This window comes from Artemia sp. Qi Xiang Cuo, chromosome 1 (genome assembly GCF_049724085.1).
Source record: "Artemia sp. Qi Xiang Cuo chromosome 1, ASM4972408v1, whole genome shotgun sequence".
Classification (NCBI taxonomy): Eukaryota; Metazoa; Arthropoda; class Branchiopoda; order Anostraca; family Artemiidae; genus Artemia; species Artemia sp. Qi Xiang Cuo.
The window spans coordinates 86,855,546-86,869,866 of NC_142794.1; the positions used below are offsets into that span (position 1 = coordinate 86,855,546).

Genomic DNA, 14,321 nt, shown 5'->3' on the forward strand with positions numbered 1-14,321 from the left:
AATTAAAGCAAAATGTTGTTTTGTCAAAATTTCAATAGGTATAGACCTGTCAAGTAGGCAGATTTCAGGACCCACTAGAGAGAGAAGGAGTAGAGGTAGATATTTCAAAATACCTTCCAAGGACATACTTTGGTAAATTTTTACCAAATCATACTATTGACTTACAAATAAAGTGAATATACCACTTGATGCCTTTTTTATGGTCTTTTCAAATGTAATAATCATTTTTGTCAGAAATGAATTTTACCCCCACCCCTATATATACCAATTCAGGGTATATCTTTGCACAGTGGGGGGGGGGGGCAAATTTTATTTGTTTTGTAAATGGGAGGTAAGTTTAAAACTCACCCCACCCCCCTACGGTACAAATATAGCACCGGAATTGGTATGTAGGGGTGGGGTTAAAAATCATTTCTGACAAAAATGATTATTACATTCGGAAAGAGCATAAAAAAGGCACCAAATGGTATATTCACTTTATTTGCAAGTCAATAATATGATTTGGTAAAAATTTACCCATACTTTAGCCTGTAGACCCATCCCTGAAAGTCTCATTTTCCTAACCTAACTACTTTCCAAGATAGCCAAAAGTAGCTAAGGCAGAATTTTACCATATTATCAAATAGACACTAAAACACATAGGATTTTGTGAGTTCCTTGTGCCTTTTCTTCTTTGCCTCCAGTACATGCATTAATTTTGAAGCTTAATTTCATTGAGGATGGTTATATCATATTGCAAGAAAAGACTTGATGTCAAGCCTAATTTGCACTTCCACAGGTATGTTTTTTTCTATAATGCTTCTTTCTGATATTATTTAAGATATGGAGATGTTAAGGGGAATTGTCTGAGGGGAAATTTTTACCAGGTTGGAATTGTCTGGAGTATTTTTCCATAGGGCGATTTACACAGGAAAAATTCTCCAGGGGGAATTTTCTGCAGGATCAACTTTAAATTAGGGTGTGGGATATTTACAGTAAAACGTTTCTGCAAAAGGTGATTTACTGAATGATTTTAAAAACAAACAGAAGTTCTTTCAAATGAAAGTGTGCTACAATTTTTTTTTTATTACCTAGAATTGTCCACAAAACATTTCTTGGCAGGGGGGGGGGGGCTATTAAACCTGGGAACAACTTTCCATGGAGAAAGAGCCTGATTTCCTGCCATTATTTCATGACAATAAGTAATTAAATTAAAAAAATAAAACAAGTTTTTTTTAACTGAAAGTAAGGAGGAACATTAAAACTTAAAACAAACAAAAAATACATATATGAGGGAGGTGGCCCCTCCTCAATACCTTGCTATTTATGCTAAAGTTTGTCTTTTTGTCCCAATTCTTTGAAAACTATTCCTAAAATACAAGGGCTGTCTAATTAGAATAATAACCCTTTTCAAACATTCTAAAAAGGCAAAATTCAGCATGAAGAAAGAGGTATTGAGGCAGGAGCAACCCCCTTCATGTAAATAATGATTTATGTTTGTTTTAAGCTTGGATGTTGGTTCTTACTTTCAGTTGAAAAAACTTGTTTTTTTAATTTAATTATATACCACAGATACACAATAATAAGGTCAATGTTTAGCAATATAAAAGTGATTTATCAGAAAAAAACATACAGACTACCTGCTCCCCCTTTTGTGAATGAAGGTTTACCATTCTCCTTAAATATTTTTGTTAAAGCCTGTGTATTTCCTTTAGTCTGCAAAAATTACTACTATTGCCTATCCCACTCTCCTCTGTAAATAATGAGCAAGATCTTGGTGTCACTATTGACAATGAATTAAAATTCAGCACACATGGTAAGAGGTCTGCTGCTAAGGCTAGTTCAACCTTGGGTTTGATTAAGTGTACCATTTCCACTTGTTCTTCTAAAGTCATCAGTCTTCTTTATAAGGGACTTGTGGATCCTAAGCTTGAAGTTGGAATGTCACTTGCCTTTCCATATTTTAAAAAAGATATGAAAGTTCTTGAAGATGTGCAGAGACGTGCCACTGAAGTGATATCTGGCATGCAAGAGCTTTCCTATCCTGTAAGACTATCAAAGTTGAATCTCCCTACACTTGTATACAGGACAAAATAGAGGGGATGCCATTTTAGCCTTTAAGTTATTGAGGGCTAACATTCTACCAGCATTATTCCCTACTATTAGTACCAATTCAAGAACTAGAGGTCATCAACTGAAACTTGTCAAGCAGTCTACAACATCTAGTGTCTGCAATCAATTCTTCTCAACACATATTGTCAACAATTGGAACAAATTATCTAATGAAACTGTTACTGCTGAATTTGTTGATGTTTTTAAAAGAAGGCTAAATGCAGAGTGGTCCTCCAAAGAGTGTAAATTCAATTGGGATGCTATCAAAGATGGAGCAGCACCTGGTCACCAGTGATTCTTGTATATACCTAGTCATCATTCCAGAGCTCTACAAGGAGAAATCCTTTGATTACTCCTAGCTGCAATTTAAGGTAATTGCCACTGCACTTTTCAAAGAAGATTATCACCACAGCCACTGCCATGTATATGTACCTGGTTGTTTTTGGTGTGCTCAGATTTAGCTAGCAGTTTTGTACAAGATCTGGTATCTATTTTAAATTATAAATCTATGGTTAATCCTATTGAAATATACCAAAATATGATGAATATATAATACTTTATTAACAAAATTATGGAAACTACTGAAGAAACTTATAGAATACAGGCTGCCCAGAACATATAGGTATCATTAAAAATTGAATCGAAAAGGATCTGTGCCTTCTGACCTCACCTCTGCACACCAAACATACTCCACTAGGTATGATTTCAAACTGTGGCAGCCTGTACCTTGGTGCCATTTATTCTTCCACTTTGCAGAACCCCACATTCTTTCTACTTGTTGAGTTGATGCACCAGTTTCTGGTGCATCAGAACATCAGAGCCCTAATTTCTTCAGATCAGCTGTGTTTTAGCCTCTCCAACAATTGGAAACAATTGTTGAACCTGGCTCAATTTGTAGCTGAATTTGTTCCAGTAAAGTTTCTGATTTTTGGGTGGGGATTTCCACTAAAAACCTGCCACCAGTTTCCTGCACAATCCACCAAACACCCACTGTTGTGGTAAAATTCTTCCTGCATTATTTTTCCTTTTTGTGAATAAGGTTTATTCTATTTCAACTATAGGCCTAAGGCTGACTCCTCCAATTTTCACAGTTTTTCTGTTGCACAGAAAACATGCACCCTTCACAGAGGTAGTTATTCCAATCAACAATTATTTGGATACAAATATCTAGCTCTTGTTCACACCAGGCCATAGACAATGATTTGGAAACCCACAAATAAATGAAACAAATTGTTAGGAAACCATGTGTTGGCATGCAAGCCAGCTTTTTTCCAACATGGCCTAGTTTTACACTTCCAAAAAGGGTCTTTATCAAAAGAGTATAAAGTCCTGTTGTGTCCATTGATGCATTATTTTATTTTGGGCAAAACCCCCCTTATCCTGGAAAAGTCTAATTGCCTTTTCTTCAGTCCTTAACAAATTACCTTAAATTGCACTTGCCAGTAATAAGGACAAGTCCTGTGAATGCTGGCCACTGATGATGATAACTGAACTTGTTAGGTGCATCCCATACTGCAAGCCAATTTTTTTTGCACCAGTTTTTGTCAATTGCAGACTTTAAGGCTTTGACACTGGGAGACATAATAGTATTCTGGCTAAGGGAGTTCCATAGGCTGACTACATGGTTAGAAAAGAATTTGTTTTGTAGCCTGGTGTTAGCATGTTTTTGATAAAGCTTCAAGGGGTGACCTGTAGTACTTGCTGAGCTTACTATCTAGAACAGGTTGGGGATCACACTCTGGTCACTTACTAACTTGTATGTCATTAGTACATCACCTTGACTATGTCTATATGTGAGAGATGGTAGTTTAAGCTGGTTTAAGTGAGTACTGGCTGAACTTACCTCTAGTACATTATGAACTGGCTATCTGGATCAGGTTGGGGATCACACTCTGGTCACTTACTAACTTTTATGTCATTAATACATCTCCTTGACTATGTCTATATGTGAGAGATGGTAGTAAATTATTGTAATTTAAATTTATGTACAGTAATTTAGTTGCATGTTGTTGCACTGATTCCAGAATTGATATATCACCCTTATTGACTAGAGTAGCAATACACTTCTCAAATTCGAATTTCAGTCTGATCAGGGCCTTTAACAGCTTGGTGATCACAGCTGGAGATCTGCCGCAAAATGTTCTTTTTATTAAACCAAGAGTTTGGTTGGCACTTGCTACTACAGATTGTGCCTGAAAATTAAACTTTAGCTTATCATCATCCAAGGCGCCCAGATCTTTTTCACCTTGACTGCATATGAGGGGCTGTTTTGAACCATCACTGGATTCCTGAAAGTACTGGCACAGAGGGTTATTTGTTCCAAAATAAATTACTCTGCATTTCTGGATATTAAATTCAAGCCGCCATGGATTTTACCCACTTTGAGAATGTATCAAGGTCAGCCTGGATGACTATGGTTCAAGGGTCATGGATGGGACGAGTTATTTTGGAATCATCCATGCACAAGCAAATTTGATTCTCTATGATTGAAGGCATCATATGAATTAGATGAAAAGCTTAAATAAAGTTGGACCCAAAACCATTCCTTGGGGTACTACACTTTTTACATCTATTGATTCTGAAATCCCAAATATTTATTCCAACATTCACAGTCAGATACTTTTCTCTATCAGTTCAGATCACAAACTAAATGAATTTCATATGTGCTTAAAAAACTGGTGCTACTTAGATGAAGAACTTGAGTGGGGTTGCTATAACAGATAAGTACAAAAAAAATCCTAAAAGAATCTTGAACAATCTGAGATTTTAGCCTACTTTGAGACCTTATGTGGCTGTAGCCTATGCTTGTAACAGAAGTTTTTCAAAGGTGTCAGTCTATAATAATTGTTGCACAGATAGAAACATACTAATAAAACAAAACTAATATTATTAGATATCCACACTGACAGTTACAAATTCAATTTGAACCTAATCTGATCTTTCTAACCTTATCTAAATACATAGCCCATATTGTACATTTCACAAGAATTGATTGATTCTCAGTTTTGCCACCATTGATTCAATTTACAGGTAAATCAGTTTTAATAAGATTGATTTTTGGAGATGTAAAAAGCACTTAAGATGAATTGCAGAAGAACTAAAGATCCACTGAACACTGAATATTATTTATAAATAATGTAAAATTTTAATGTAGGGGCTTCTTGCTATCTTGAAAAGAAGTTGAGTTAGGTGAATAAAAATTTTAGGAATGAATCCAGGGCCAAAAATTTGGTAAATTTTCTATTGAACAAAATATTGAGATACAGGCTGAGAAATAGACATGTCAATAGAATCAGAATTTCATCCTGAGTCTAAATATAATGTTCATTTATGTTGCAAGCTTACTTCTGGTTCTAAAGGAATCACTGTTTCTTAGCTATCTCAACAAATTGAGATAAAATCTTGGCTGTTTGAAAAAGTGTAAAAAATGTCAAAGATATAAATGAGGGGTGAGTTTAAAGTAAATTTGTAGTGCAAATGAACTTTATAGGCTATGTGGATTCAAATTAAAATAATGATTCTAAAGATCTATATGTTTCTTAGGTATCTCAATATTATGTTAATTGGAAAATTTGCCAAAAAACCTGTGAGGAATTGGTAAGCTACAATGTCTACCCTTTTTCTTATTTCTGCGGCTTAAAAAATTGTGTACATAGCATATTTATACCTGTCTGAATTCAGAAAAAAAAATTATAGGGTAAGACCATCAGTATAGTCCAGGCGCCAGGACCTAAAAATGTGATACTTGCATGAAATATCTTTTTCATACAATCTGAAAGCACTTTATAGTCATATTGAACCTGCTTATTATGATTATGCCTAGGAATAGTTTCTCCCAAGGTGTGCTTGATTCTTAAAAATGGCCTGAAAAATTAGAAAGTGTTATCTGGTAAGTTTTGTTTGCAGGCCATTATTTTTTTTTTTACTGAACCTAACTGAGCAAAAACACAAGCACATTAATGTTAGCAGAGAAAAAATAGTCATTTTTATTGATTGAATTTTCTTTTTATTGGATCAAATAAAGGATGAATAAAAATAAGCTTGTAAAAGTAATTGATTAGAAAATTATTTGTATTAAAAAGAAATGAACAAAAATGGCAGTGTACTTTCTCAGTCTGGTATAGATATTCAAAAAAGAGACTATCCAGTCAAAGAACTTTATAGTAACTAATATACTTAATAGCATATAAGATATTGATAAATATTTACATTAGAAAAGGCTATAAGCATCAGAATCTAACACAATTACAGCTGTTCAACTATACAGCAATACCTGGCTAAATTTAATCTCCATTGGTCTCTAAAAACATGTGACGTTTTTAATCACAATGTATTAATTCAGAACCTTATCTCTGAATCCAATTTTAACTTTCCTGGTGAAATTGGTTGCCTCTTTCTGATCAGAAAGATCACAAGTAGTCAAGTACCAGAATCATTATTCTAATCCCCTTCCTGTTCACAATAAATTCTTCTAAGGTAATCTCTTAGGTTGTCTTCTTTTTTTTCTAATGATCAATATTCTACTGCAAAATTTTCCTATAGATGAAAATTTTTTGACAACCTAAATGTCATCATAACATGCTATAGACATTTAGTGAGTAATTCTATGAGTATCCTCAATGACAATCCACATGATGCCTTGTAATTAGACATGAGAGTTAAGCCTTCTAAGTCCATCATAGCCCCCCCCCCCTTATTCCTTTTCTATTGGCAGTCATGGGAGCTAAGGGTAATTGTTAGTAAATACCTGTATGGCAAAAATTACGAATTTCGGTTTCTAATTTTGTATTTAGCATATTAAACCATGTAGTATTGTAGTATTGTCACCTATGGAATTCAAGATTTATAAGTGAAAGTTTAACAATGTTAGTTAAATTTTTATGATATCAACTGTATAGATACTTACTTTTAACTGACAGAGTCCTACTTATCTTTTAACAGCAGCAAGAAAGTAAAGGACAAAGAACTGATCCTTGTGGGACACCATGTAATGTATTGCCAATATTTGAAGAATAGGAAAGTATTGCTGCAGATTATATAGGAGTACACAGGCTGTTGATATGCAGTTGTGATTGTAAATATAAAATTTAATTGAAAAATTTTGAAAATTTGTAGCTACCATCAAGTGGCTACCAGGTTTGACCCCCCCCCCCAAAAAAAAAAAAGAAAAGAAAATTTGTCAAACCCATAATAAAACATAACAGAAATAAATATAACCAAATTTTTGGTGTGTTTTGTAACTTTTCTTGTAACCCCCCTCCTCCCCCCAAAATACCCTACCCCCCGCCCAGGCGTGGAAACACCCTTGGCTACTCTATTATAGTTATACCAGCCATCAATTATTATAGAAGTTAAGTTGATCAATACCTAATCTGCTGTCCTTGCCTTCCTAAAGCCTTACAATTTTAAATTGGTTTTGTGTTAGGGTACCATTTGAAATGCCTGGATATTGGGATGCTATCATGAAAAGTCTACTCTTATGCTTAGTTTGAATGAGCCTTAATTTGGTTTTTCTGTTTTGATAACAGTTAGTTTTATATTGTAGTTTTTTCTTTACTAGTCAATGCTATTATCCTGAATATTTCCTTTATGTGTTTAGAATTATCACACTTTTTTTTTATTAAGAACTTTTTTCAAAAACAGGTGTCAGTCTCTTAACAGATGGGAATACTTTTGATGGATGTAATCAATAACAAGATGAATATTTTATCTACAAAAGTTCCTTTTACAGCATTCAGTCATACCAAAATTATTGTTTCAAGCCATTAGAAAAATATACAGAAAGCAAATACTGCTGCAAAAAAGAAAAATTGCCATTAAAAATAGTAATTGAACATTAGATTACATCATGAAAAAACATGATAAAAAATCCAGCTTTATTTTAACATTGGTTTTACATTAGCATCAGTAGATCTAGAAGAATTTTTGAATGGTTGGAGTGAGGGGGGTTGTCACTAGATGGAAGGTGCCAAGAATATCATAAAGAATTTAGATTAAAAGCTGATAGTTTTCAACTTAAAAACTACAAGCTACATTTGACTGCCATTTACCACATTGTACTACCAAGTTTACCAAGGGAGTTTTTTGAAAGCAAACCAATAAATCATCTTATTTGCTGTTTGAAGGATGTCTCTTTGTGTTTGCTAGGGTATGCTAGCATTCAAAATTTTAGTTGAATAGTTTTTAGTAGTTCTAATCACAATTTGTAGTAGAATTTTTCAACAAATTGAAAATTTATGATTTGTTGCCTCGAATTAGCTCTAGCTAAAGCTTAGTATTATTAAAACTTCAATATGATTCGGCCTTTACAAGGTCGCCACTTTTCTCCTTTTGGTGCTTTGACTCTGCCAAGGGTTTCAGTATCAATGAAAGCTCAGGCATACTAATAATTCAACAATCACGCCTCATTTTTCAATGCAGGATCTTTGCTGCTTACCTCTGAATTATGCACAAGGGCTTGACATTATCCATTTTTTTTCTCTAGTATCCTAGTAGATTTACTGGAATAGATTTGGTGAGCTAAAATCTCCAAAATTTTCAGGAACTATACACCAAAAAATGCTGGTTCAGGCTATATGCTCTATAGATGTTGTAGAAAATAAATATAAACAAAATGATAATTCATGCAAACCTACGAACCTGTCAAGCCATTTATTTGTATTATTTGCTTGTCTTCAATTTTCTACTTCCATTATTATATCAGAACAATATTCTCTTTTGACCAGCACAAGGTTGAATGGTGAATACACCCCCCCCCCCAAAAAAAAAGACTTGTGATTCATGTCCCATAGCTCTGTATTTTGTTTTCTGCTACTGCACAAAACTAGGTTATAACTATCTAGAGTACAATCTGGCATTTTTGCTCAAAGATTTTGTCTCTCTGGCTGATCCTAAGTTTTGCTAGTTGTTCATTGTAAATCAAAACATTTCAAATAGTCTCATCTTATTATTGTAAGCAAAATATAAACATTAGATAAAGTGAATTTGAACTATTTGATTGGTTTCACTATATTGTTGATAATTTTGGGTTAAATGTATGTTATAACCTATCTACATTAAATTGTATTTTTTTTGTTATTTCTATCTTTATAAATTTTGAAAAAACCCAAAGAATTTTCATTTAAGACATGAGAGGAAAATAGAGGAATTATAATTTTGAAATAAAAGAATGGAATAGTATCTTACAAGCAGAAAAGATTATAGAGAGGAGAAGGGGCTTGAACAAGAATTATCTGAGCGATAGATCATATGAAAACAAGAAGAAGTGGAGAAAGCATTGAAATATGAGCTAAAGGGGTGTGAAGTGGAGGCCATGGATAAAATTGCTGAGGATCTAGAAGATGCAGCTAGACAGCATAATAGTAAAATATTATACTGCCATGCTAATAAATTCAGAGGGAGTAGTCAATCTGGACTTGTCCCAGTAAAGATAGGAACAGGGTGAGAAATAGTGACAACAAAATAGTTAAAGTGAGATGGGTAGAATATTTTGAGAATTTTCTAAAACAGGATGGAGTTGCAGGAAAAGATATGGAGGAAAATGAAAAATTTGTTATGCCTCGGATGTGAAGGGAGATTTTTTTGTGAGGAAGAATTAGTGACAGTACTAAAAGGATTAAAAATAATAATGCCTGGGGGCTGATTGTGTGGTAATTGAGTCTTTTAAATATGGTGGCTCTGAGATTAGAGATAAGTTACTGAAGATTGTAAGTATGATTTTTGAAAAGGGGGAAGTATCTAGCGATTTTAGAAAAACCCTAATTAAACCCCTTAATAAGAAAGGTGATAAGAGTGAGTATGGTAATTATAGAGGCATTAGCCTGGTCTCTGTAGGTAGAAATTACTTATTAATATGGTACTTTTTAGACTGAAAGATGCTGTAGACAAAGTTTTAAGAGAAAAAGTGCAGCTTTAAGAAGGGTAGAGGATGTGTTGACTTAAGTTTCACTCTTAGGTTAATAAATGAGAAGTGCCTGAGTTATTGAACACCTTCAGTCCTCAGTCCTATAGATTATGACCAAGCGTTCAATTCTGTTGATAGAAGAGCTTTAGTGAAAGCCTTATCCTTGTTTGGTATACCAGACAAATACATTAAAGTGATTAGTGCTATATACAAGAATAACACTGCTGTGGTTAAAGTAGGAAATGAGATTAGAAGCTGGTTTTTTATTAAATCAGAAGTTAAGCACTGTTGTGTTTTATCCGCTTTTATATTGATCATTTTCACGGACTTTGTCTTAAGGAGCACAGGAAAGACAATGGGAGAACACGGAATCAAATGGGGAAGAAAACTTTCCTGGATTTAGATTATGCTGATAGTTTAAGCATCCTAGATGTATCCTAGATAAAATTGTGAGCAAAGTGAATGAACTTTAAGAGCTGTTACAAGTTGAGGGTGCTAGAATAGGTTTGAAAATAAATGTTAGGAAGACTAAATTTCTAAGGCTAGGAATAAGTGAAGATGAAAAGGTGGCATTGGGTAACGAAAAAATTGATCAAATGGACAGCCTCACTTTCCTTGGTAGCACTATTAATAAAGACATTGGGAACAGTGAAGATGTTAAAAGTTGAATATCCAAGGCTCAAGGTATTTTTTTCACAGTTGGAAAAAGTGGAAAAATAGGAAGATACGTCTGCAAACCAAGATTAGAATATTGGAAGCTACAGTGTTGACAGCAGTCAAACATAGTCGTGAAGCTAGGGCGCTCCAAAACACGGACAAATATTTACTGAATGTTTTCCAGAGAAATTGCCTGGGGATTGTTTTGAATATCTGGCTGACTGACCATATTTCAAATAGTAGGCTGTATGATAAGTGTGAGATTCGATCCTGATTTCTAGGGCTATAGTGAGAGAAAGGTTGAGATGGCTAGGGCACATTCTGCAGATGAAGAACAAAAAACTATAAAAGGTTGTCCTTTCTGGTGAACCGTTTAAAGCTTGACGGAAAGTTAGTCGTCCGCGATTGGGGAGGAAGGATGTAAAGAAAGATTCAAGGGAAATGGGAATTTCCTGGGTGGGTGTAAAGAGGGAGGCTTTGAATATATTAGGATTGAGGAGGAGCATGTGTAGCTCTGTTGGCCTCAGGCTGCTTGATGCTGCGGTAAGATGTTGTAGTAGTAGTAGTAGTATTGTCTGTTCCTACTTATCCAATAGATGGTATCCACCTCTAAGAATTTTTATGATTTATTGAAACATTACAAGGAAAATATATAACTTTTAGTTGTTATGTAATATTAACAATATATGATAATCTAAGTAATATACACGTTCATGCATGCATAAGGGATATTGTTTTCCACTCTAGAAACCTTCTAGAACTCTATCTAACGGAAAAAGCATGTCAAAATGTGCATAAATCTGTATTTATCAGGCTCACTTGTTGCTTAGAAGTATTCTCTGATCCACCAACATAAAGCAGAGTCCACCCAAAAGTTAAATAAATGTATGTATCTGTAGCGTAAGTAAATAAATCCAAATATTTTAGAGGGTGGCTCATAAAAGGAACTTGCTTTTTCGGTATAAATACCTGGCTTTTTGCTTATTTGAACATATTTTCTTAAAAAAAAGTATAACTTGCTGCATTGGGCACATAAAAATTTGCGAAATTCAACCAATCTTTGGCCTATTTTTCCCACTAGGTTTTGATTATATTTTTAACTCTTGTTGTTTCAAGGAATATACTGATGGGTTTGATAGAACATCCTCTTACAGAGATCATTCAATAGAGATGCACAGTGCTGGTGTAAGAAGTTCCTTAAGTACATAGAACAAATATCTTCTGCTGCCAATAATAAAAGGGATCTGTATGCCAACCCATTTTGTGGAATTCAATTCAGCCATCATATACCCAATTTGTGTGCAGGTAGAATAGTACGGTACCTACTTATGCGTAAAATTGTTAATAATTTCTTTTACTTTTAGACATATCTGAATCAGAGCAAGATCATTATAGAACTAAAATGGGAAGAGACAAAGAATCAACTACTCAACTGTCTGATGCCACTAGTAGTTTGGCTGATTTGTCATTATATTCTGGTGAATATTTTTCAAGTTGTAATTTGTATGAATGTGTTCCATATGCTTTAAGTAATTAAGAGTATTTTTTCCCAAGTAGTGTATTACATAAAATTTGGACTTGGAAAATGATCAACATGTTTTGCATTTCAGCAAATATGAATATCATGGAAAATATTATTCAGATTATTCAGAATATTATTTTAGGTGCAAGTTTGTCATTCAAATGCTGTCAGTGGGCCAAGGCGTAATTGAATTCTATGATTAAATAATTTATTTGTCTTAAGATGTTCATCTGTATGGCTGGAATAATAGTTAGGCTTTTGTATTTGTAACTGATGATAGTTGTTGAATACTGTAATTAAAGTTAGCTTAAAAACCTAGAATTATTTGATGCATAAGTAGTCGTACATCATTCATGATTTATGAATAGCTACAAAGACTATGGAAAAGTTATAAAAGTTTAACTGGCCGTTCACCAACGCCATTTGGCCTTTGGTGGCTTTTTTGACCCTAAACTCTGTATAGCTGTCCTTTCAGATAGTTTAAAATTCATGTGCAGGTAAAGCAAGCTGATTTATGGCCGAGTAGCCCTACCAGCATACAGTAAAGTATATTACTTAGCCGGGCATGATTTTCCTTAGCTAACCTAGGCCTACTTTGTTCAGACTGCATTTTAACTTTAATTAGCTCTTGAAAACAAAAAATTCACACTAACTATCACTAAGAGAAAAATTTCAGCAATATGAAACTGGAGATTAACCATACCAGATTTCAAATTTTCTTTGGATTATTGTACTTTTTTAATGAAGTCGCCAGACGCTATGCTTTTGGTGCCACTAGTAGTTTTTACCCCCTATCTTCATTTATCGTTCTTTTCTTTTGCTTCTTACTTTCCTCCCTTCTTGTTTTCCTTATATTTTGATATTATTATTTTAAGTTGCCGAACATCCAACTTTTTAAAGTTTCCTTTTATAAGCTCTAATAATTCCGAGCATTAATAAGTTACAATTTTACAAACGATTTGAAGTCTGAAATAAATTATTCATTAAAATAAATGACAAGTAAGGGTGCCCTTTTTTTTACTAATTTTCTTAATTACATGTTTTGTTATTTAAATTAGGTACTTACACAGAAATGTGTGGGGGGGGGGTAAATGTTTGGAAAAAAGACGAAAAAAGGAAACGTGTTGGGAAAATGTGATACATTGGGAAAATCATAAAAATATTGAACTTGTTTCTTAGGGAATGGAGTAAGAAGCTGAAAGCCTCTCCTTCTCCCTATGTATATGTCTCTTACGTGAGTACACACATTAATGACATGTGCACGTAAAGCTGAATAACTTAAGAAGTGTTTGTAGAGACTAGATAAGGTCTCTAGATTAAGTATCCAAGTGCGAGAGATTTAACAGGAAATCAGTGGCTATGGTAATTGGGATTGCCTTGAAAATGTGAGAAGCTTCTGCGTGCAGATCAGGATAATTTTAGACCTTGCTGTAAAGTTGTGGGGTATTGTTTTGTGTATTGTTTGTGGGGTATTGTATTGTTAACGTTAACTGGTTCCAGTTTAATGAACATATCCGGAATACAAAAATGCTCGTCAAATTAAAAAGAAATGCCACATCATAGGCAGCGCAATAGCGCTGCCTAAATAAAGAGTAATGTGGGTACAATTTACTATTTATTTATTTTTTATTTTTTTTAGACCAGGGCACTTCTTATAGAAGGAGTTGTCGTAGAAACACCGAAAGGGGCTCATTCGATTGGACATTGAAAGGACTGCACTTTTCAATAGTCGACAAGGATTGGAGGGCAACCATTCCACCGCCGACGCCCATCATTTCTCCAAATACACCCAATCAAAATTTGGAGATAGCTATTTTCCAGATATGGAGGATTCCTTCGAATAACCAATAAGAAGGCGTGGACCAAGGGGGGTCCTTAAACATAACTGGGACCTTTGACTGTGGGGCCAAACATAGTTAAGGAGGAACTAGGGCCCCTTCTATGGCTATGTGCTGGGCCCACCGGTGCATGCAAACGTCCCGACAGAGTCAAATCCTGGTCCCGGCTATGGGTAAATAGTCAGCAAGTAGAAAGCTGGGAGGGTACAGCACTCTCAAGATGGAGGAAATCGGCCACCTGCAAAAGACAGAGAGGAGTGGCTTGCCGCTGTCCTAAAATAGCCATGAAATCCTCTTCTTTTAAGTTATG

At 34.5% G+C, this 14,321-nt stretch overlaps 1 protein-coding gene across 2 annotated transcripts in view; it reads left to right on the forward strand.

The window, feature by feature from the left end:
* The window catches only part of LOC148956866 (uncharacterized), a 159,013-nt gene that overhangs the window by 14,888 nt on the left and 129,804 nt on the right, over positions 1-14,321 (forward strand). For both annotated transcript variants that reach the window (XM_089087625.1, XM_089087617.1), the window contains exon 3: positions 12,016-12,129. In XM_089087625.1, the coding sequence (XP_088943751.1) occupies positions 12,016-12,129 (114 nt within the window). The remainder of the gene's footprint in view (positions 1-12,015; positions 12,130-14,321) is intronic.